Source organism: Chiloscyllium punctatum, chromosome 27, assembly GCF_047496795.1.
Source record: "Chiloscyllium punctatum isolate Juve2018m chromosome 27, sChiPun1.3, whole genome shotgun sequence".
Classification (NCBI taxonomy): Eukaryota; Metazoa; Chordata; class Chondrichthyes; order Orectolobiformes; family Hemiscylliidae; genus Chiloscyllium; species Chiloscyllium punctatum.
The window spans coordinates 28437735-28463950 of NC_092765.1; the positions used below are offsets into that span (position 1 = coordinate 28437735).

Below are 26216 nucleotides of genomic sequence, written 5' to 3' on the forward strand. Positions count from 1 at the left end.
CAATCACATGACCATGGTTTAAGGCAAGTTTAAAAAAACAATGTGGAATAAACAAAATTTTCTAATTTGAAATTACTATTTTTTTCTAAAGATATTGAAACCAGTCAATGAATTCAGGAGCAAATAAACTCACCTCCTGTTTTACTTGTTACTTATCTGATACATTGCATCTATCGTGGAACATTACCTGCAAGCATCCAGCTTGGAAACTCAATAAAGACAGATTTGGGAATACATAAATGAACCTTCTTTAAGGTCAGCAGAAAGTTAGAAAGAAAATGAATTGGTAATGGAAAAAAATTGGAAGACATTTTCTTCTTGTTTCTTTCTAATCTTGAAAACTAGAACCAGTGATAAAACCCATTGGAAAAAAACATCCATTAACAGAGAATTCTACAATTCTATAAATTTTGTCACAAGACAAGACACCAGTTAAACAGCCATAGTCTCAGGTTGAACTCTCACAATTCAAGGGGAGGTGGTGACCTCATGGTATTATCACTAGACTATTAATCCAGAAATTTAGCTAATGTTCTGGGGTCCTGAGTTTGAATCCCAACATAGATAATTGGAATTAAGACTCTTTTGATGACAATGAAACCATTGTGATTGTTGAAAAATGGTCTAGCAAGCCATTTAGTTGTATCAATTGTTATGAAAGCTCAAGAAAGAAATGAAACAGGACAGACCAACTGGCATCGACCAATGCTCCGTAAAAGGCAATTGCAGAAACAGTGTTAGTGCCAAAATTGAGAGACCCTCTCACAGACTAGACAAGCATAGTCACACTCACAGAATCATACCTAATGGGGCGGCACAGTGGCACAATGGTTAGCACTGCTGCCTCACAGCGCCAGAGACCCGGGTTCAATTCCCGCCTCAGGCGACTGACTGTGTGGAGTTTGCACGTTCTCCCCATGTCTGCGTGGGTTTCCTCCAGGTGCTACAGTTTCCTCCCACAGTCCAAAGATGTGCAGTCAGGTGAATTGGCCATGCTAAATTGCCCGTAGTGTTAGGTAAGGGGTAAATGTAGGGGTATGGGTGGGTTACGCTTCGGTGGGTTGGTGTGGACTTGTTGGGCCGAAGGGCCTGTTTTCCACACTGTAATATAATGTAATGTAATCAAATACACCATCACCATCCCTGGTTATGTCTGATCACACCAGCAGGACAGACCCAGCAGGCAGCACCATGGAAGAATTGAGCTGGGTGTCCTCAACATTGACTATGAACCCCATGAGGTCTCATGGCTTCAGGTTAAACATGGGCAAGGAAACCTCCTGCATATTGCAACATATCACCCTCCCTTGGCTGATGAATCAGTACTCCTCCATCTAGGGCAACACTTGGAAGAAGCACTGAGGGTGCCTAGGGCCAAAATCTATTCTGGATAGCAGATTTCAATATCCGTAACCAATACTGTCTCGGCAGCAGCACTACTGATTGAGCTAGTCGGGTCCTAAAGGATACACCTGCTAGAATTGGGGCTGTGGCAGATGATCAGGGAACCAAAAAGAGGGAAAGACATATTTTTATCTCATCCTTACCAATCTGCCGGCTGCAGTGAGAGTGACCGTATCAGTGAGAGTGACCACGCACAGTGCTCATAGAGATGAAGCCCCATCTTCACATTGAAAATACCGTCCATCGGGTTGTCTGGCACTATCACTGTGTTAAATGGGATAGACTTTGAAAGATCTAGTAACTCAATAACTGGTCATCCATGAGGCACTGTGGGCCATCAACAGCAATAGAACTGTACTCCAGCACAATGTATAACCTCATGGCCCGGCATATCCCCCACTCAACCATTACCATCAAACCAGGGGATCAACCCTGGTTGCATGGAGAGTGCAGGAGAGCCTGCTAGGAGCAGCACCAGGCATATCTAATAATAAAGGTGTCAACCTGGTGAAGCTACCAAACAGGCTTACAAAACAGCATAAGCAGCAAGTGAAAGACAGAGCTAAATAATCCCATAACCAATGGATCAGATCTAACGTCTGCATTCCTGCCACATCCATTTATGAATGGTAGTGGTAGATACTTAAACAACCCACTGGAGAAGGAGGCTTCACAAATATCTTTATCCTCAATAATAGAAGAGCCCAACACATCAGTGCAAAAGATAAGGCTGAAGCATTTGCAGCAATATTCAGCCAGAACTGGCCTCCTCCAGTTGTTCCCAGCATCACAGCCAATTTGATTCAATCCATATATATCAAGAAACAGTTGGAGGCACTTAATACTGCAAAGGCTATGAGTCTGAGAACACTCCAGCAACAGTACTGAAGACTTATGCTCCAGAACTTCACCACGTCCCTAGCCAAGATCTTCCAGTATGATTACAACACTGGTATCTACCCAACTGTGGAATATTGTCCAGGTATGACTGGTACACAAAAAACAGAACACATTCAACACAGCGAATCACTGCCAATCAGGCTATCCTCAATAATCAGTAAAATGATGGAAGGTATCACTGCTCAGCAATAATCTGCTCAGTGATGCCCAGTTTGGGTTCCATCAGGGCCACTCAGCTCTTGACCTCATTACAGCCTTGGTTCAAACATGGACAAAAGAGCTGAATTCCAGAGATGAGATAAGAGTGACAGCCCTTGACATCAAGGCTGCATGCAACCGAATCTGGCATCAAGGAGCCCGAGCTAAAATGAATCAATAAGCATCGGAGGCAAATTCTCTGCTAGTTGGAGTCATATCTGGTACATAGGAAGATGGTTGTGGTTGTTGGCGGTCCATCATCTCAGCTCCAGGACATCTCTGTCCTAGGCTCAACCATCTTCAGCTGCTTCATCATAAGGTCAGAAGTAGGGATGTTTGCTGACAATTGCACAATTCAGCACCATTCACAACTCCTCAGATACTGAAGCAGTCCATGTTCAATGCAACAAGATCTGGACATAGACAGGTTGGGCTGACAAGTGGCAAGTATCATTTATATCAAACAAATGCCAGATAATGACCAACTTCAATAAGAAACAACCTAGTCATCGACCCTTGTCTTTAAATGGTGTTACCATCACTGAATCCCCCACTATCAACATCCTTGGGGTTACCATCGACCGGACACTTAACTGCTTTGCCAGATAAATACAGTGCTACAAGAGCTGATCAGAGGCTAGGAATGCTCTGTCAAGTAACTCATCTCTTGATTTCCCAAAGCCTGTCCGCCTTCTACAAGGTACAAGTCAGGAGTGTGGTGGAATACTTCCCATTTGCCTGTGTGGGCGTAACTCCAACAACACTCAAGAAGCTTGACACCATTCAGGACAAAGCAGCCTGCTTGATGGGCATCACATCCACTACCAATGCTCTTTAGTAGCAATGTACTACCTACAAGATGCACTGCAGAAATTCACCAAAGATCCTTTGACAGCACCTTCCAAACCCATGACCACTTCTATACAGAAGGATAAGGGCAGCAGATACATGGGAACACCACCACTTGCAATATCCCTTCCAAGCCACTCATCATTGTGGCTTGGAAATATATTGTCACTGTTGCCAGGTCAAAATCCTGGAACGCCTTCCCTAATGTCATCATGGGTCTATCTACAACTCATCAACTGCAATGGTTCAAGAAGTAGACAAGCAAGCCAGGCAGAATCAGAAGTCAACGTATTGGGTATAACCCTTCTACAGGTTCAAGAAGGCAGGTTACCTGTGACGTTGCATATTTTTCTTAGGGTTACCAATGAGTCAAATTCTTCTTTCTTTTATTCAAGAAAATCTTGTAATTGATTCCTTAATTTAGATTGGTACTATGTTTTACTTGAAATAGATGTATGCTAAGGAGAATTACAAATCTTTATAAAGGCCAACGCAGGAGCTAAAAATGGTAGTAGCCAATTCACACCTCCCAACTTAGTTGTAACAAATAAAATGAAGAAGCAATAATTTTTCCAAGCTAGTACAGAAATGTTGCAGTTACAGCAAGACCTTTTTTGATCAACAGACAATGTATAATATACTAATCACAATAGTGTGGGTGGGACCGTGTGTTCCAAACATAGAATGGAATTATGTTATTAGATCATTGGGTCCATAAAACAATTTTAAACAAATGACTTGAGGAAGGGGAGAGCTATTACACTGGAACACATTCCTGGTTGCATTTTAATCAAAATATTATTGGAAAGGCCTTAAGGAGTTTTGAGCAACTAAATAAAAGGGAAAAAAATTACTATGTAGTACCATGGATTGTGTATGTAGAATCTTCTGTAAGAATGTTTGTGATGAGGTTCCCTATTGCCAAACACCTATCCATTGCTCTTCACTTTCTCAATGAGTTATTTCTTCAAAATTATTGGTCATTTGAAAATAAGATATGGCATGAATTCACTTCAGTGTGATGACATAAGATTTTTCTTTTCTATAATTTATGCCAAGAAAGTGGGCTTCAGACTTTACTTTTAAAAACTCAGTTTACCATTAACAGTATACAATTGTACATTTGAGACATAAATTTAATTAGGATCACAATGGAATCTTGTTTTATAAAGCTACTAACTTTGGTTTAATCTCTACACTATATGTTTACATGAAGAGCAAACTTGGAATTCACCAGCAACTATCCACAAGGCGTTTTCAGGAACATGCCCATGTGATAATTCCACTCTCTACTGGATTCCTGTAGAGCAGCTCTTTTAAGACTATTCTTAATGTTCTCCCTCACTAATGTCATTGATTGTTCAGTATGTGTTCATCTTGAGACTCCTGGACTGTCTCTGTGAATTAACCCAACGAGACAGAGTTCTTACTGTGTCACCTATTACAGCTGCAGTTCAAAACTCTTCAGAAAATGGGTCGACCTCCTCGAAGCATTCCATATGTTTGCTATTGTTCTTTTTCATCTTTTTTTAAGGCTGCAATTTAATCTTAACTCATTCACTCCAATATTTGATTTGAACAAAACGTCCCCCAAACAGCATTCTCTCAAATCCTGGGGGCAATTACTTTGGGCAGTAAGATTGTAGGAATTCTGTCTTGAACGCACCAAATTCCTCCGTCAACTATTATGGCTAAGATGCTAATCTGTTTAAAATAAATGGGAATAGAGTAACAATGCCATTACACAGCAATGAAAACTGTTATAAAGACTATTGCACAGCAAGATGTTAAAGCATAATCTTTAGCTAAATAGTTGATAATATCCAGGAATCATTTTGTTAAAGCTCTGATTAATCTTTTTCTCTTCCCAACACTGATAACTCTGCTCTATATTTCAGCACTGTCTCTCTTTTAGAGTTATATTCAAGCTTTTCTTTTTAGCCCAACATGAACTTGTACACTCAGTTGCACCATGTGCTTTTTATAATATTTTTCTTCAGGGTCACATACTATGAATAAATTGGTTAAAAATGCATTTAGGAGTACAAAGCAGACTGTGAGTTACTTCCTTCCCTACCCCACCCCCAGCTCATCCTATCACACAAACTCTGTTTCAGATTCCAATCTGACTGTTTTCATTACTTTTGCAATTCCAAAGGCACATTTCTCTATTCCCTGACAAATCAGGATCTGATTAAATTTTCTGCTGAATATTTCAGTGGAAAAAGTATATACTGTTTTATTTCATGACTTTAAAAGGTTATTAGTTATTCTTGAAGTTATATTTATTTACTTAGCAATGTTTCATTGTTGAAGGTGCTCTTTTTGGTTAAATGCTAGTTGAGCCTTGTCTGTCTGTTCTTGTGAATATAGAAGATCCACTGGTGCTATTCAATGAAATGCAGTGAGTTCTCCCAATGTCTTTATAAATATTCACTCTCAATCTCCACCACTGCAGCAATTCACCTGACTTCTATGGAAAGACCTTCCAAACTCTCTACCGCTATTACAAGAAGAATAAGGGTATCTGTTCCATGGGAACCCCACACCACTATCATAACTTGCAAATACATTGTCATTTCTTCATTGTCACTTGGTCAAAACCCTGTAGTTCCCTATCTCACAGCACTGTGCATGTACCTATATCATATGGACAGTATGATTCAAGGCAGCAATTCACCACCACCTCCTCAAGGGCAATTAAAGATGGGCAATAATGTTGGTCTCATGAATAAACAAGGAAAGAATAACTGGGTCATTTGCTACCAGTAGACTCATTCTGCAAAACAATTGGCAACTTAATTTGTTTACGAAATACATTTCAAAAATAATTAATTTACTATGTAGCACCTTGTAATATCTTGTGGGTAAGAAAACATTAGAGCTATCTACAAGATTTTTTCCTTTTTTAATGAACTTATTAAATTCATAATTTGTGCAAATTACTTTGCATTTACATGATTGTTCATTGTCATTTTAAGATGTTAGACTATCACCCTCCCTTTAGATTTGCATTAACAATTTTTATTAAAATATGAAGTTATATATAATTTTCAAACAACCAGGGTTCACTGCTGTAATCAACATTTTTTCCACTAGGAGAGTTCTAAGTAAATAATGCAGCTTATTTCCAGAGTATATCACCATGTTGTTGGATTTCCTTTAAATGCAGTGGGCTACACTTTCTATTGAATGCTAATTCTTCAATCCAATTTTCATAAGTCAGTTATTTGATGGCCATGGCAGTCTTTAAGTAGAATTGTTTTCCGACTGGTGCTGCTAAATTATTGCCTATAGAATCAGAATGGTATAATAGGAAGAGGAGAGAGGTATAATCAAATTGCTGACGGAAAACACACACTTTTCCTTTTCAACATGAGTGTGTAATAAGCCCCAAGGTACAGGAGAGATATTTACAAAAATAAACTGTTTTGTTCTGTAACTAACATCATTCTCATCCTTGTGAGGTGCTAGTACTCCAATCATGTGTTCTAGTTGCACTTGTGGGTAAAAAGGAACTATAGTCATTTTATCTCTTTGAAGTTTATGCAAGCTTGCTGTGTGGAAATTGACTGCTGCATTTCCCTACACTACAACCAATGTTCCCTCTAACTTTTCCTGCCACTGCTTTAAGGACAGAGTATGGCAGCAGCTTCCAAGCAGAAGCTATGCATTGGCAAGCAATTAGCATGCACAGAGCTTCCCAGCAGCTGCACAACCAGATGTGCAGCTTTGAAGAAACATTGACTACAGCAGTGACTGCACTTCTAAAATACTTAATAGGCTTGAACTTCTGAAAATTATCATACAAATTCAAGCTACTTCCTTCATTTCTTCTTCATTCACTTCCAGTTCAACTTTAAACCACTCCACCCAAGCCTTTCCCAATATTGTAAGCATTTTTTAGTATTTAGATGAGGGCATTAGCATCCAGTTGCTTTACTATTCCCACCTAATACCCAGAACCACATGTAACAAATTCCCTTGTCTCCTTTTAGTAAAATTCCAGGCTTTCTTTATTTTAGACATAATGCCATAATATAGCTGCGCATAAATGATTAATCACCATCACTCCCATTTTGGCAAAGGCAATAAGCCCATTCATTCCCATTGCTCTATTTCAGGCTCCAATCTGCAGAATGGCAGAACTGACTGATACTGGAAGCCATGTCTTTAAATGTGCAACAGCCCACAACTAATTATTTATAATTTCAAATTTCCCAAATAAAGCATACTAAAAGTGACACATATTTGTACATTTGTGAGGCCCAAATTAATAAATAACTATCAGCTTTACTGGTATCCATCTGTGGGTATCCCTGGCATGGCCAGCATTTGCTACCAGTCTCCAATTTTGTAACAGTTGGATTTAAATTCCACTTGCTGTCATGCCAGAATTTGTATCCACTTCTCCAGAAAATTACCCTGAGCCTCCAGATTACCAGTTTGGAGACATTACCACAATGCCACCATCTCACCTTATGAAACACATTCCTCTGTGTTCAATCACAGACATCAAGCTACTTATCACCCAGCTTTTAAAAATAATGCATGTCAAGGCAGAATTATTTTGTTACTCAGTTACTCTTCTCACTTTTTGTTAATAGAAAGACATCTTTCACTTCACATCAATGCAAAACATACAACGAAATTCAGGTCTTAAATCATCTGAAGTGAATTTAGTTAATTCTACATTTGTTTAAAGCACATCTTTAACTTTTTCAGTGCTAGCATGGAGCTAATGGTCCAATAAATCTTTCTTCTTTTTTCCCTTGTTTAACTTGGTTATCTAGTAGAAAGTGAGGACTGCAGATGCTGGAGATCAGAGTGGAGAGCATGATGCTGGAAAAGCACAGCAGGTCAGGCAGCATCTGAGGAGCAGGAGAATCGCCTGCTCCTCAGATGCTGCCTGACCTGCTGTGATTTTCCAACATCTCGTTCTTAACTTGGTTTTCTGCCAGCTCCATGTTGTACTAAGCAGCTATCTTGTGACAGAGATGTCTTTTTTTTTGCAAATCAGCAGCACTGTTTATATTAGGAATACATTAACAATCATTGAGTCAAACTAATCAGGACTTTTTGAACAGCAAATATTTCCTGATGCTGATAACTGTTTTAATTAGATTCTTAATCGGACTGGGGTAGGGAAAAGTCATTCATATTTAGCTTGCGAATTTTCAATCCTACAACAAACTTCTTCTGATTCAGCATGCCACCAATTCTTATACCTATCCATTTATGGAAAATAGACAGATGGACTAAAACACCTGAGTTGAATTCATATGATATGCTTCAATGCCATTGCTTCTTAAATGTAAAGAGAGTTTTGATAAGGGTTAATGTTTAACAAGACTGGACAGGGTTAATTCAACAATATTGATTCAACAGCAGAGAACATGAAACAATATAAATTCTTCCTGAGAATTTTTTTTGCTTAATTTCACAGTACTCTGTTTTTTTTACACTGCTTTCTGAAAGTACATACAGTGAGCTTATATCTTGGGGGAACTCCAGATTAATTGTTCTTCAAGCCTGATGGAACCAATGGAATGTTAAAATGCACCCTCTGACATAGCACCTAGGGCTGCATGTTCCTAGGGGAGGGTAGTGAGGCCTTATATTTCACTGTAAAAGGGAAATATTCCATTTCAATTATTTTGCAGCAATGATCTATTTGAACATTTGATTTATCAGCAGGCAATATTCTGTTATTTTAATGCTAGGTATTCCTCTTCACAATTACAAGAATGGAATAAGGGTCTGGGGATAATTTCTATCCAGAAATGCAGTGCAGATTGCAAGAGAAAAGTCACAACAGCTCTTTTGCCTATGGGTTGTTTCCTGCTGTGTCTGATAAGTTGCCCAATTGTTCTGCTACTGATTTGATGATATGACCCACCCTATTTACTGTTTTCACAATTGTTCTTTACACAGTGAAGTAGGGTAGGTAATTAAGCCGCCTCATGCTGGTAACTCCATATTGATCACACCAACAGTGAAGAATTTGCCCTAGTATGGGTGTCAAACAGAAACATGTTTAATTCAGGTCATTGTTGAAACTGCCAGATTAAAACTAAAAGATTGTGTTAATTGCACTAAATTGTAGTTTTTAAGGAAAAATAAGTCAACTGAAGTGAACATTTAAAGTTTAGCACCGTTTAAATCATTTTCTTTTATTAACAAGACAGAGTGCCTCATGGGTTTAAAACTTAAACATTGGTTCAGCTTAAACCTTTTTTTGCGAAGTCCTGACAACCGTGCTTTCATTACATGAAAGAAATATATAATAGAATTGTTCTGTATAGCAGCACAATTTATTCAACAATTTATGAAACACTCTAGACAAACAAATTAAGAGATTTATAACCTCGTACCTCATACGCCACCATTTCAAAATATGGTTCAGGAACACATTCACAAATATTCCTCTGTGCATCACTTCCACAAGAAAATACAATAACCTATACACAGATACTGCCAATCTGCCCTTATCCTGTGCCTGAACCCTCAAGTTAAAAAACAAATCTAAAACCAAGTCTTCATCTCCTATAACTCACAGCAGAAAACCAGGTCAGCAGATAAATAGCTTGCGTGGGTCTATTTAAAGTTCCCATTTAATTACACATAAATAAATATATACATATGGAACACTATTTGCTCGTTCTGCTGAGGCTGATGCTCCAAGCTTGTGCTTTATCAATGTCTTGCCATGTTAATGTTCCCAAATTCTGGATCAATTGTCCCAAAGTAATTCAATGTGCATATCACTGATTGAGATCAGCCCAAGCCGAGGCCTTATTTGGTCCGGACAAAACCAGGCTAATTCTCTTCTCCTGCTTCTTCCTTGCTTTCTCACCTCAATTAGAAAGTTGTCACTGTGCAGTCACCTCCACACAATCCTCCTGATGATTTTTTTTGTCCTTTTTTTTAATTGCACGTTGAATGACTGTTTAATCTCTTTAATAATTAGAACAGTTTGGTCCATGCCATCTGTCCCTGGTTATTTCCGATGTTTGGCCTCTTTTTCTGTGCTTTTAGTCCCAGATTCCCCCGGGGGGTGGCTGTTGGATGAGCTCAGAAACATCTTATCCAGCCCCTTTAGAGCCTCCACCAGGTAATTCTGGAAGGCAGTTAATGCAGCGATGATGGCGGGACTCCCAAAGCCATGTGTAATCAGGCTGAAGTGAGTCAGGCAGCTCTGGACTCCCTCTTCCAGGATTGCTGAGGGGCGGCTGTTTCCCAAAGGAGATCGGTCCTGAGCCAATAAATCTGTGAACTCTTTACAGATCTGCCTAAAAAAAGAAAGGAAGTGTGAATAGTAAATATTGACTATTAAGAAATATCTGGGTTGAAATCATTTTGTTCCATAGTAAGGAGAGTTTTGAAGCTTTTTAATTAATCCAATACTATTTTAAATGAGGATGTTTAACTTTACTTTAGACAGATTAATACCTTTGTCCAAATGTCAACACCAACAAAGTTTATCTAATAAAATCGATCACTGTGGTCACTATTTTGGATTTCAGTGCCATTAAATATTGTAGCTCTCTTAAGCCTTTTAGCTACTTTCTCCTCTAGCTGAAAAAGGTTCAGCTTTAACCTTGTTTTAAAACATTACGAATGACTTTGGTGTCCTATTTTAAGTTCGGTAAAATAGAGAATACAGGTGGCACTCCAGCCAGAAGCTATAGTCAGACTAGCCTGATATTAATGGCAAATGGTAAATCCAGAGTGCATTAAAACTAAAACAGCTCTACGAGTCATGTCTTTCTCCTCCCAGCGAAGAACATAATGAGAGAAATTTTCCACAAGTGCACCAGTCCCCAGAGGAAAAGTGACCCTTAAGACCAGGTGTCTGGCTTGTTTGAACCTCATGTCCATTTCCTGGAGAATCCTGACTGACATCCAATCAAAACAAGTGGAAGCATTGAAAATGTTTATAAATTGCTTGAAGTAGTGAGAAGTCATATGCTTCCAGTGTAATTTTCCCGAAATTCCATTGAGCGGATATACACACAAAAGACCTCACAAGGGCCATCCAATAAGAGACAGCCAGGAAACTCTTCAGCTTCTCATCAATGTCAATGATGCAGCAGGGTTGCACTGAAGAATAGGAATCCAGTTGCTGTTCCTCCTAAATGGCAACAGATCAAAACAAAGATACTCAAATTTACACTAGCTTTAAGGTTTGCAGCAGGGAATTACGTATTTTGCCTGAAGCCCCTAATTTCTCACTCGCACAGGGCATTTAAGTGAGCCAGGCTCAGCCAACATGAACTCAGACACTATGTGAAAAACACATCAATTCACTCTCAGCAGGATGACAAAAAAAACAGTCCCAGCTAACGTGATGTCATTGGGCCTCTTAAAAAATTCAAAATTTACCAAAAGTACAGAAAAATGTATTGAAACTGATCATATATCCCCATGTCTTTTTCTTCTTACACAGAAGTAAAGTTATCTTTTAATATTTTTATGCAAAAGTGAAACATTCCATCAGTGTTATTAGTTTCTGTTTTATTCTGGGTAAGTTTTTAACTCTGCTAAAGTTGTTTCTAAAATTCCAAGTGTATTTATAGCTCCATCCTGTTGAGCAAAGCATCATTAATATCAGAGGTGCTCTCTTATAGAAAAAACAAGCTTGCAGACTCGTCTCCATTTACCGTATTGCAAATTGGCTACAATACATTAGGCCCAGAAGTTAGTCTTCCATTCACATTAATCGTACTAGAACTGACATAGAACTATCCTTTGTGGCAAGTGATTCTGTAGGTAGGTTTGTTCCTATTTCCAAGTGGAAAAATTTTGATTTCAGGGAGAGAGGTTACAGATTTGCTTGCGATCCTCCGTTAAGAGGGCACTTACTCCAAATGGACTGCAACAGTTCGAGATTGCAACAGCTCATCATCACCTTCTCAATGGTAACTAGGAATGGACAGTAAATGCTGGCTCAGCCAGCAATGCAGATTTCCGATGAGTGAATGAGAAAACATTACAAACCAACAGTATTTACATATATTATAGATATTTTAATGAATCTGCTCAAAGATAGAATTTGAACCTTTTGGCCTATAAATAGAGTGATAATTATCACACTAATATAGTATGATAACCTCAGTTCAATTGGACAAGCACATGATTATCTACAGGTTAATTATCTCTTCCACTTGTATGAAATATTCAAAGTTGGAAATGAGTTTTGAACAAAATGAGTAGTTGGAGTTTTTCCTCACTAAGGATCAGATGAGAATGGAGAAGAGGTGGGCTCTTGTATATCCCCAGCTCAGGCCCAAGAAAAGCTCCATTCATTCTCTCAGTCAGGAGATAGTGTGTGTGGAGAAAGTGAGGACTGCAGATGCTCGAGATCAGAGCTGAAAATGTGTTGCTGGAAAAGTGCAGCAGGTCAGGCAGCATCCAAGGAGCAGGAGAATCGACGTTTCGGGCATGAGCCTGAAGAAGGGCTCATGCCCGAAACGTCGATTCTCCTGCTCCTTGAATGCTGCTTCACCTGCTGCGCTTTTCCAGCAACACATTTTCAGATCGTGTGTGTGCCATGGAAAAATTATAAAAGCTTGTGGGGGGATAAAAAGCTTTAAAAACAGTAAAAATAAAATGCCAGAACAAATATAGATAGGTTAATGATGAATTTGGAGGATACTGTTGAGTGTCAAATACAAGGACACTGTGTACAACCTGTCTGTAACTGTATGACTGTAGGATTTATAATACCAATAGGATATGGAAACAAAATGTAAAATAATTACAGGCCATATATTATAAGGAATTCAAATGTCTGGCAGTAAGTTGTCAAGCAGTAATTCAATTAAGGATTCTGATGTCATCATAAACCACGAAAGCAAAGAGGCTTACGAACCTCAGCAGAACCACAAGTTTGAATTACTGTGTGAAATTTACTACCAGACATTTGTTACTCTTTACCATATAGAGTCTATAATTATTTAACATTTGACTTTTTAACATTCTGTGGTGGACTCACCAAGCTCAGTAAAGGTGGTATAATGTAAATGGGAAAGTGATGAAGCTAGAGAAGCATAGAACTCCTGAAGGCATATGGTGATATGTGACACTGCACAGTTCCACTTCATAATGCTTTGTATTGTGCAGCAGCAGATTGTAGGAAACACATAAGACACTATAATACGAACGATGATATATAAAGCCAGGATTTACAATACATTGTATAATTCACAGGTTGGTCTCATGTTGTTGTTTAATGTGCAGTCTTGGATCTAGTGCTAAATTATGATGTGAATTGTCATTAAGCTAGCCCCATCTCTAAAACCACTGTTCAAATAACACAGGTAGAAAGTTGGTCTATGACATTTTGAAATCATCTGGAATCCAAATATTGTGAGAACTTCTCTAAATTGACATCTACTTGTAAATTTTTGGCTCTTGCTATAGTACAGGACCTGATTATTGACATCAGCAGGAAATTGATTTTATTTTCAGAATTCAGACACTTTTATGAGCAACAGAAATGCACTGTTTTTAATGTACCTTAATGGATCTTTCATAAAATTCAGTTGATATGTTTTTCATAAAGACACAAATCTTTGTCTCAATCTGCTATTCCACATGTAAAACGGACTTTAAGGATACAAAATCTCATTTTAAAGCCTCAGGTCATTAATCATTCAGGTTGTAAGTTTGCTCGCAGAGCTGCTCAGCAAGCAAACTTACAACCTGAAACTTAACCTGAGCTACAAATCTTCTCAAAAATCACAATCGTTAATCATTGCTTAATGACTATTTGGTTAGAAAGTTCAGCACATCAGCATGCAAAGCTGGTTGCTTTGGCAGGAAATGTTTCATAATACAATAAAAACTCTTATCAGTAATTGTTTTGGAATTCTATGCGTAAACAAAATAGAGTATGGATTATAACAATAATCTTTTTTGATCTCTTGGAGATGAACTCTTTGAAAGGGACCTTGATTAAATTCATTTTCCAGCTCATCTTGAAATCATCTGGGAAAACTGACTGTTATAGCCTGAGTAAAGACACAATTTGACATTGATATTAATGAAAATAAGTAAATTTTCTGTGAACAACATTGGTTTAGGATTACTCACCAGAAACTAAATAAGGTACAGGTGGTATATACACTACCTTCCACACTACCTCTGAATTAAAACTTTTAGCTTTTAAAATTCATTCTCCAGCTTTCATGCCCATCATTCACAAACTCGGAGAAACTCAAACACCCCATTATAGCATGAGGAAAAGCATACTTCCACTTGCTCTGAGAAAACCATCTTAATGTTGGGAAATTCTTCACACTGCGTGCTCAGATTGTAGCATCATGGGAATCACAGGCACAGGTGTAGTTGATTAACTCTCTTCAGCTGACAGAGTGAGAGCTCTGGGAAAAATATCAACAGCAAAGCTCAGGCTTTTGAGAGAGGCTGATGTCCCTAAGTAAAAATCTTAATCATAGTACACAAAAAGACATTTGCTTAATATAATTAGGAATATCTAACTTTTGCAAAGTTTTTATTATAGTAAAATGTATATTTTAAGCCCAGTCAGGAAACCTAAGGGGACAAATGGTGGACCATAGAGTTTTCACTAAAAATGCTGAGATTTGATTTTCTTTAGACCATTTCAGGTAGAATCTTCTGACTAACCATTCTAGCCTTTTATTTTTATAAAGTATTTGCAGTTTTCCATTAATAATTTTCCAGTCACTTTCCTTCCTTTGATTCATACAATTTCTCATTCCTCAGTTCAGATTTGTCACTTTTTATTTCATTGAATATGAACCTGGAATGTGCTGATGTGCGGCCAACGAAGAAGAATACTTATTTTATAATTAGATGGATAGATACCTTATGAAGTATTACTTTGCATATTTACACCATATATGAATTTTAAATATCCAATTTGTTTAGTTTATTCATTAAGATGTTTTTTTAAAACAATTTCATGGAACAGAATGATAGGAAGAGTGTTTCCATCATGATTCTCAATAATGTCAACATCTGCAGCACTAAAAACCATTCAGGATCTTCCTCACAGAGAAGATTCCTCTGCTGCCAATTCTAAAGCAACATTCAACAGTTTGGGAACAAGTCTGAATACTGACTTAAGTCCAAGGAAGTGTACAGTGCCGGAAAAGTCAAAGGAAATAATACAAGGAATATACTTTTATTACAATGGACGGCATTTGTTTTGTGATACATAATATATCAGGAGATAAATATATATGTAAATTAGATTAGAAACCACTCACTGACAGATTTATTTTTATTTTGCTTTCTGACATCTTTATTCTTTTCAATACATTCATCAATCACTGATCTGGAAATGTCACCAGAGTTTATTTCTGATTCCTCTTTATGGTCAGCCTTCCTAAATACAATATTATCACATGTACAGACACCAGTCAAAATTTCTAAATGTTCTTGACTCCACCAAAGCAAATATTGGAACCATGGGCATGATAGCAATACCCCCACTGCTGTCTGGAATGTTGCTCTCATTTGAAATAGTTTGTGCTAAATAACAGTTCAACTAGAAAGCTTCATAGGGGAAAACATTGCACTCAAGTAAAACTCTAATACTGTCACTTCTTGCCTGGTGTCACTTAGCAGCAGAGCTGGCAAATTGATGGTGACAGTAACAGGGATCCAATGCAACACCAATTGTATGAAATGTTGTGAAAGTTATTCTTCCAAGAAAATTTAATGATATCACAGTGTTAAGCCCTGTGGGTCTAAGGTTGTTGGCAGGTGTACAAATTCCAGTTCAAACAAAATACACCCTGACGGCAATGCTTGAAAAACATTACATCATGACCTATTAATTAATACCAGACAGGGAAATTTGCCAGTTATTCCCCCACAGACACACACATCAGATATTGCACTGATATATCAACAGGCCAAAACATCACAATGCTAGAGCCCAGCCTGTGGGCTTACAAAACACCTTTTTCTTTGATTGGAAGTGATCCTGTCTTCTGTGTAAATTTCACCCAATTTCACTGGGCAAATGATGATAATAAAACTGCCCAAAAAAATTCTAAAATATTCTGTCATGGATTGCAACAAAGAGAAGATAATGAGCCTTTCCAACCACTGGGTGACGTATTACACCCACAATCTCAATTCTAATCAGGACCTTAAATGGTTCTCTGCGTCAGGACTATTTCTTGTTTATGCTGAACAATAATGAACAAATACTTTCCTGTTCATCAGTATTCACCGTACCAAGCATGACATGTTAATGAGCCTGATTTTCTTTGCATTCCTCCCTGCTTCATTTCTAAGGGTGTTTGTAGTCATCTAATCCCACACAATGGCTATTATTAATGTGTGAGCTGAAATAATGAATATTGGCTATTGTACATGTTATCACAGTGAAACTAGATCCTCCATTCAAACATATGATTTCTCATTGGACACTGTTCTTGAACTCCTTCTATTAAAAATAATCATTGGCAGCTTTCTGTCTTGTGAGATGATGTTTTGCACCTTGGTAGTCCCTTCAGCAAGAAGCATCACCTTGTGCAGCTCAGGAACTCCATTGTAGCAAGAGAGTCTGCCTCATTAGCTGTCGATGAAGACAATGGGCTGAGAGGGTGCAGAACTTTTTGACTTCTGTTTTCTCAGGGCTCTCCGATGTTTCTGCTTGATCTCATTTCTTCCAATGCTATTAGTCAGCCTTGACAACATGATGTTGGAGGTTGTTGATCACACAGTGAAGCTCCACTGTCACCAGCAATCTGTCACATGATGCTGAAATCAGCACATACATTCCAAAAGCTGTTGCTTATATCTCCAAGCTGAGTTTAAAAAGAAGTGGGAACTTACAGCAACTTGACTGAAAGCACCAAATTGAGTCTACCAGTCCTCTGTCCACTCCTATACATTAGTGATGCCTAGACAACAGTTGCTAGGCAGAATTGGCTGAATTGATTCACCTTCATTGTGCCAGGTGTTTCCTCAACATCTCTTGGTAGAACAAACTCTCCATCTCAGAACACCTGGAACATGTTAACTATAATAACATAGACCCATTGCTAAACTGACAACATCTGCACTGGCTTGGTCACATTCACCGGATGGATGACAACAGTATACCCAAATACCTTCTACACACTGAACTGGTCACTGGGTCAAGTATTGTCCAGAGAAGCTAAAGTTCAAGCAGTTACAGGCTTTCCTGTTTTTAAGACCAAATGAGAGATATTGAAGTTCTTCAGAGTATGTGGATTTTACAGGACATTTGTACAAATATCGGCTGCTCCATTAACATTATTGAAGAAGGAGGACACTACGGTTGGGCGGAATGTTGTTAGACTGCCTTTGAGAGATCAAAGATAACCTTAATAAATGGGACTATGTTAGTTGCTTTGAATTTCAACAAGCAATACAATTCATTCCAGTGATATGGGCATGGGAGACATATCTTTACAAGATGGTGATATTAAACTAGATACGATATTGATGGTGATATTAAAGAGCATCCAGTTAGTTACTTTTTGAGGAAACTTAACCCTTGTCAATGAATATACTCCCCAATTGAAAAAAAACATTAGCTTTGCTTTGCTTTTTCAACAGTTTTCAGCAAAGTCAAAGAATTGTGATTGACCCAGACCATAATCTATCTACATTTTTGGAGAAACTCTGGACCAAGAGTCTCTGTTTGTTTTGCTAGAGTCTGATGTGGCAATCATTTATTTTAAAAATTATCCATATTGCAGGAATAAATCGCATAATGGCAAAGATTTTATCCAAAATTTGATTGTTATTCTAAATGACTCATAACCTCAAAAAGGTGATTTAAAAGTGTTATTTATACAAAAATTGCTTTGGACCAAAACTCTCCATCTATTTAAATAATATTATCTTTGAATTAAGAATCTGGGATTACAGGGAATTTTGAATGAACCACGGCAAGGGGATCATTGTGTATATTGTAATAAAATATGTCTATGTTGGCAAATGAAACGAAATTAATTTAGGATATCTGGTCAGCATGGAGGAGTTGGACCAAAGGGTCTTTGTCCATGCTGTAAAAGCCCTATGACTCTAAGATAGTTGTTAAGTTGTTCATCATATTAATGTGTAGTATTTTAAAGGATCAGTAGTTTTTTTTTCTTTTAAGAAGGAAGTGTGATTGCCTGGGTGCTTTTGGTGGGGTGGGGTGGGGGGGGGGGGTGCTGTCTTGTATTTTATGTTGCAGTGATGGTCTCTTAAGAATTAGGTTTCACTGGGAGTTGAGATCTGAGAAATGCACCTTGCTTGCAGTAGCTGATCATGTAGCCAGGTTGTCTGAGAGGTAAACAATAGAATAGCAAAGGGTCAACCAGCAGCTAATTACAGGGTGAGTAGATTGAAGGTGGGGCTCTGGTCTCAAGCAGAGTTTTAGCACTTACTTTGAAAACCAGTTGAGAAGTATGAACATTTCTTTCAAGTAAGATTCAGTAAAGTTCTGTGTGATGGCTAAAGAGAGTTTAAAACTCTGAATGACTGCTAATAGTGACTTGAACCTCTGGAATAACCAGGGTGAGAAGCGAAGCACTTCAGATGCAAAAGCCAGAGTAAAAGACGAATATAGCTGGGGGTGGTGGTGGGAACCTAACTTATCTCCACTTCAGATACTAGTGACACCAATGGTGATCAGGGATCCATGTAATGCTTAGAGAAGATTTACAGAAAAACCTTTGCCAGAAGTAAGCTGAAGGCCCAAGAAATATCAATCCTCAAACAAATCTTTGAAATACTCCTCAGACAAAGTCATTAATTTTCTAATTTCCAATAACTATCTGACAGTACGAGTGCAAGTCAAATGGATGTAGAAGGAAATTTCACTTGAGAAATTTAGTTCAATTTACAATTAACTGTGTACATTTTTAATGTCTTAAACATCACTACATTCTATCTTAAATATTTGGTGATTAGTATTCACGTTATTTAGCTTCAGTGAGTTTTCTTTCGTTTAAAATCAAGAACATGGAGGTTTCATTCTTTTAGTAAACACTTAGATTCTCAGTTTCTAAATAGAAACTAAATGGATTAATGGACTCTACAACAATTATAACTATGAAAACCAAAGTAAACTTATTTGTTTGCATATCACAGCAGACTATCTCATTTCCATGAGTTAGGCAATAGTAGGCCATTCTTAACTATATCAATGAAGAACCCTGTGCATGAGGTGCTACACAAATTAAATGATCCCCCCTTTTTTCCTTTTATTTGCCCAAGAACAAAATCAATTCTAGGGCAACCATTGCCCTTGTTGCTTAGGTCAGGTGATAACAAGTCAAAAAGAGGATGCTTCTGGTCAGTTTCGTGTTGGAAGAGCAGTCACTATTATGAAGATCTCCCACTATTTAATTTTCTTTATTTTAATCATGTGAAAAATTTCCAAAGCATAATAATTACTATATCATGGTTGCTATTGCAATTGGATAATAGTTAATTCCTCACTGCCTAAAAATGTCACTTCTCTGCAATGATTTTCCTTTGCCCTACTCCCAAATAGCACCTAAAATATACTTGCAATGCAGGTTGAAATAGGTGCTAATCCATTCTGTTCCTGAAAAGCATTGCACAATAATTTCCTGTATGGTTAATTTGATGACTGTTTTTGACTGCACTTGAAAATGTTACAACAATGTTAATTCGATACAGATGAATGGCAGAGACCTCTGCACTCAGATTTCCTCTAACAGTCCTAGGTCCAGTTCAGGGGCAGCCAGCACCAAACAAACCTATTGCTACTGATTTCAGAGCTGCTACTTCAGTGTTAACTGTCTCAAGGAATAGGCTTTGATTGTCAAGTGAGTCCCTTTTTGTTTGCTTTTTCAGCAGAACTAGTGGTGTTGCATTCAGACTTATTATAGAGTGTTGTTATGACTTTACACATAGCAATGAAGGCCATTATTAACGATATGATTAACTACCACACTCTTTCTGTTAATGTGTTATTTTGATGCAGATAAGGGAAGCAATCACAAGCTCCACTGCTGATTCATTCACACCAATTTCTTCTGAGCTCCTGACAATTGTCTCCCTACCACATTCATTCTTCCCAACCATGTCACCTGGAGTTAAAAAAAGCTTCATAGTCAAGACAGCATATTCCTCCTCTTCTCAAGCTATCAACCTTAATTCTTGTACTTGTTCTCTATGTCTCTCTGCTCATTGCCTGCTACTGCTGTGTAACCCACTCATCAACTCCTGTCAAGTATGCTGCGCTAGTGCCTACTCTGCTGCTTGTTCAAAATCACACAACACCAGGTTATAGTCCAACAGGTTTATTTGGAAGCACTAGCTTTCAGAGCGCTGCTGATGAAGGAGCAGCACTCCAAAACTACTGCTTCCAAATAAGCCTGTTGGACTATAACCTGGTGCTGTGTGATTTTGAACTTTGTACAACCCAGTCCAACACTGGCATTTCCAAATCACTATTGTGCTGATGCTTTCCCATGCAGCACACAAGTAGGTACAGGGCAGTGTACCTTTAAATAAGCATGAAAACAATCAACTTGCAATTTTATGGCTATTTTGGCCAGCTAAGGATGCGAAAGCTATTAGTGTGAAACCAAAAGTATGTACATTTAATGGCAATGTTGTTCACTATTTTTACACAAATTTGAGATTGCAGTACCATATGTTCCTTGAGAATGGGACTTTGTTAATATTGATGAAAAAATAACAGCAATCAAGCTGCACCTTGTCAAGCAGTTGAGCAGTCACTATATAAATGGAGAACAATTACTGCTGTAGCAAAGCAAGGACTCAATGCCAAGTTCAAACAAGACTTACTGAAAGGTTTGCAGCTAGCCTGCACATGTTGGAAATCACTGTTATGTACTAAAATCAATCTGTAACAATTTAGGAAGGCAATATTTTAATCTAAATGCTGTTGGTACTGATATTTAATATAGATAATCAGAAAAATCTCAGTCATTCTTTTTTAAATCCTCTTTTACATTTTTAAAGGATTTGAACAAAAACTTCTTTAAACAGGAGTAGCAATGACTTGAAATCTGCTCAGGTGGGTGTTAGAGCAGAGATGTCAATTATTTCAAAAGGAAAGTAGATGAACACTTGAAGGAAATAAGCTTACAGAGCTGAGGGGAAATTGATTGAATTGCTCCATAGATAACCTGCAAAGACTCAATGGACCAAATAGCTTTTTTCCGTGCCATAAACAGCAATGACTTTTAACTAGTTACGTACAAGATTTTCCAATTTTTATAACCTATGTCATGTGTCTCTATGTATTTCTCCTTATCTCCATTTTGGATGTATTGCTTCTAGACCTTGGAAGGCAGGTTTTGCACATTTAAGTTTTTTTGGATCATTATAAATTATTGCATTCCAGTTGAACAAAAAACATACTTTGTCTTTTGCAGTTCCATTATTTGACAGCTGAGTGACCTTTATCAGCATTGCAATTGCCCTGCATCTTCCAATTAAGTATATGCTGGAATAAGAGACTGAGAGAACTGGTAACTAAATGCTTCAATCAGCTCAAAGTACAGTATTCCATTGTGGAAACATCTGCAGGCTGCTCAAGATTATTGCTATTAAATGTACAGTGTATTGATTAGAACAATAAGATCCTGGAAGGACTGGGAGATTCAATTCCAAGTAAACAGCCTGGATACAATTCTAATTCTAATAGTGTTGCTCAGATCCTGAGATGAAACTCAAACTCAGCAGGGACTTTGAGATTGCCTCTTTTAAGTCTGTCAATTTATTTCTATATTAGAGTTAAGAATAAAAATCGTATGATTTCTCAGTTAATCTGATGGTCACTAGTAAAAATGCATTGGAAATCCTTATGATCTACCTTAGCGAAGTGGCTTTCAACATGTATAGGTCAAGTGCCTCAAGGTGGGAATCAATGGATAAGTAGATAAAGTGGGAAAATGAACTTGAGGAGAAGATTAACCATGATCTTAGTGAATGGTGTTGGCTCAAGAAACTCCATAGCCTAGTCCTGCTCCTATATTGTATTTTCTTACATTCTTGCTGAATTTTGAGAACTCCAAATGTTCAAAAGGCTCTTGTTTGTACAAACTGAGCCTGAGCTAAGGGTATGTTAAGATCTTTTTGAGTGGAGAAAGATGTGTATCAAAAATCTGGTACTCACTTGGTAGCAAGCAGCATATTTTTTCGAGTATGGAGCTCAGCTGGGTCTGAATGTTGTCGGGTCAGGAACTCTGCTGCTGCCTTTGCAGGGAACTCAGTCTCACAAACATACCCAAAATCCCGGGCCAAGTGCACAGCCTCTCCTACAAGAAATAAATTGGAAAAGAGAGTGAATTAAGTAATTTAGGGTCTGCAGTGTGAACAAAGTTTTTTCAGCATCAGGTCAAAAATATAACAGTTAATTTCTCCCACTGGTGAATCTCTGGGGTTGGCTTCAGGTTGAGCTAAGTTTCAAACCTTAAAGGCTGCACAATCTTAAGGCAGTCTTACCACACCATCATTCTGGCTAAAACTCTAATTCAAGCCTTTTAACAACTTTGCTGACCTTTTTTTAGCCAGTGTTTGGATCAGCATCCACACACCAATTATTTTAGAATTTTGCAGCTCCCTTTTTTTCATGTGTTATGTGCCATACACCTACCTCACTACCACAGTTAATTTTCACTGGCTCCCCATATCCCAATACATTGGTTTCAAAATCCTCTTGCCTGCTTATAAGTTCCTCAATGGTCTTGCTCCACCCTTATTCTGCATTCTACACCACCTCACCATTGCTTCTGATTCTATTGAGCTTGCTTCAATCCTATATGGATGGTATTTACATGAGCTATTATCCTCCTGAGGTTTGTAATTCTCTTCTTAAACCTTGATTCTTCTCTCCCCAACTGCAAAAGCCATACTTCAGTAACCTTCCCTAACTCATCACCCAATACCCGTTTCATGTCCATTTCCCCTTTTCATTTCTTCCTCTTGAAATGTCTTTATTCATGTAAGTCATTTTTATTTTCATTGTAAACAAGAAAGTTCAGCACAGTATTTTAGTTACAGGGCGACTTTGTTGGTTTCTCAGATGGGAGAGCTGGTGAATGAATCCCAGACATGGATTTTGCCTTGCATATACATTTGACAGTAATCACCAGATTGTCTTCGGTAAGTAGTAGTCAGTCATTGCATTGTTCAAAAGCACTTGCATGCAATTGTCCAAGGGCAACCCTGGGACCACATCAAGAATGCAGGAATTTAATTCATATGTGGGTATCTAAAGAAAAAGCAATTATGTTCATTCATATAAAGAAACAATGACATCCCCAGCTAGAACTACACATAAGAGCTCTCATTTTACACAATCTGAGATGGATCTGGCTTAATAGCATTTTCTTTAATCAATTCAGCTACAAAAGTTGGGTAAAAAGGCATCAAAAGCTAACAGTTGAGTGCCTTTCAGTAAATATTCCTTTGTTAAACATGAAGGAAAGCAAATGTTGTACTTTAGATGTATTTCACTACTGACATCAATTACAGTTTTAAAAAATAGAAAGGCCTCACTAAAATATGTGTTCCTGAGTGGTTCCCTACTTTGTCCTCATGCCTACTGCCATAACTATTAAAAAGTAGTTTAGAAATACTGAAATGATCTAGAGTTTTATAATCAATAGTTTTTTTTTTCAAGCAGGACCTTTCATAGTACCACCAATCTTAATTTTTTCAAAAAATACTGTTAGCACTGTAACTCTGCAAAGTTTTGTTGACTACTTAAATATTTTACGTTATGGATGTGACATCTCAATGTTTAAAGAAGCATTCCCTTCATGAAATAATGCCATGATGTCCAGAGCAATTCAAAAGATGTCATTATTCCATTATTCAGTCTCACTTGTCATAATTCATACTTCCTTCAAATACTGAGACATTCAACCTCTGCAAATTTTGGGTGTATAGCTTCTGAATTGGAATCCAAGTTCAAGGAAGAGCTTTCATTGGCTCAAACCACCTGCAGAAGTGTATATCATTCTGGTCATTGTACTACAGATAGAGTGGCCTTATTAGGGGCAAGGTAAGTATGAGACAATGAAACTGACCATAACAGCAGAACACATCAGAGCAGAAATAGTCCATTTGGTCCATTGAGTCTACTCCAGCTAATCTGATAATCCCCAACTCCACTTTCCTGCCTTTTCCCCATTATCACTGATTCCTTGAATGATTAAAAATTGGTTTCTCACAATCTTGAATATACTTAATGGCCCAGTCTCAACAGCCAGCTGTGGTAAAGAATGTTAATGATTCAGTACGAGAAGAAATTCCTCTTCATCTCTGTCCTACCTGGACAACCCCTTGCTCTGAGATTATGCCTGCTGGTCCTGGACTCTTGCACAAAGGAAAACAATCTCTCAGCATCTACCCTGTCAAGCCCTGTAAGAACTTTTATGTTTTGATAAGTTGTCTTTCCCTTTTCTAAATTACATTTAGTTCAGGCCTATCCTACTCAATCTTTCCTCATAAGGAAATCCGTCCATATTCAGGATCAACCTAGTGAACCTTCACTGGACTGCCTTCCTGAGGTAAGGGAAACTGAGAATTAGAATCCTTATAGTGTGGAAACAGGCCATTTGGCCCAACAAGACCACACCAAGTCTCTGAAGAGCATCCCACCCAGACTCACCCCTAATCCTGCTCCTGTAATCTTGCATTTCCTATGGCTAACACACCTAACCTACACATCCCTGAACACTGGTGATTTAGTATTGCCAATCTTTGGACTTTGGGAGGAAACCAGAGCACCCGATGGAAACCCACTCAGACATGGTAATAACATGAAAAATCCATACAGACAGTCACCCGAGGATGGAATCAAAACCAGGTCCATAGTGTGGTGAGGTAGCAGTGCTGACCACTGAGCAATCGTGCCACCCCTGGAAAACCGGGAATTTTCAAAGCAAAAAAAAAGGCTTAAAAGAGCCCGTATTGAAGCTTCTGGATCCTAAGGGTTAAAAATTGAACCTTCATAAGTTGTTTGACATAACTACAAATTCTGTAATTACAGTACAGTTTAAAACAGTGAAGATGTATAAATTGTTTAGATTTACAGCAAAGACAATGAAATCACAATAGAGTGAAGGCAGATAATGCTGACAAATTCACAAAGGAACAGATACCTAATGTGATCAAGCAACCACAGGCCAAACTGGTCACTCGAAATTGACCCACAGCTGGAGAAATCAGGCCTGACATAAAATTGGCCAAACTAAATGAAGCATCAGCCAGCAGAACAGTGGAAGCCTAGAACAAAGATGTTACAAGGGTTCATGAGGAATCAATTACAACCAACCCTAGGTTTTCATATTGGAGAAGTGTCGCTCAGATGTTCAGGCATCTTCTCTGCCTAAGTATGCGCACTTTATAACTCTCAGCATGGCAACAGTGAAGTGTGTTGATGCGATGCTATTGGATGATTTCAGCCCAGCCTATGACCCTGTTGGCCAAAGACCCACAGAACATTTTGGAAATTCAGGAGTGAACAGTAGTTAAGAACTTACCCCTGGATGCCACCCCTCAGTAAAGGCAGTGAAGACACAATGAAGATTGAATGAAGACCCACAAGGAGGTTTTGCAGAACAACCTATACAACATTTAAAAGGCATCTGGATAGGTATATGAATAAGAAGCATTTAGAGGAATATGAGCCAAATGTTAGCAAATGGGACTAGATTTATTTTGGATATCTGGCCGGCCTGGACGAGTTGGACCGAAGGGTTTGTTTCCATGCTGTAGAGCTCTATGACTCTATGCTTCTATTTGTGGTAGAGATCCATGCGGTAGCCTAAGAAGATTCAGCAGAAGATCCTGACCTGCAAGCCCCACCTTTGTGGAAGACAGCCAGCCCT

General features: G+C 38.2%; 1 protein-coding gene across 2 annotated transcripts in view; it reads right to left on the reverse strand.

Annotated features, from left to right (window-relative positions):
- Positions 1-26216, reverse strand: part of tfap2e (transcription factor AP-2 epsilon) — a 108132-nt gene that overhangs the window by 22428 nt on the left and 59488 nt on the right. The window contains exons 6-7 of one of the 2 annotated variants that reach the window (XM_072548395.1): positions 22493-22634; positions 9505-10643 (exon numbers count right to left, since the gene is read on the reverse strand). In XM_072548395.1, the coding sequence (XP_072404496.1) occupies positions 10352-10643; positions 22493-22634 (434 nt within the window). In that variant the 3' untranslated portion in view covers positions 9505-10351. Of the gene's footprint in view, positions 1-9504; positions 10644-22492; positions 22635-26216 lie in introns of those variants that run through there. The other variant, XM_072548396.1, reaches the window with a different exon arrangement.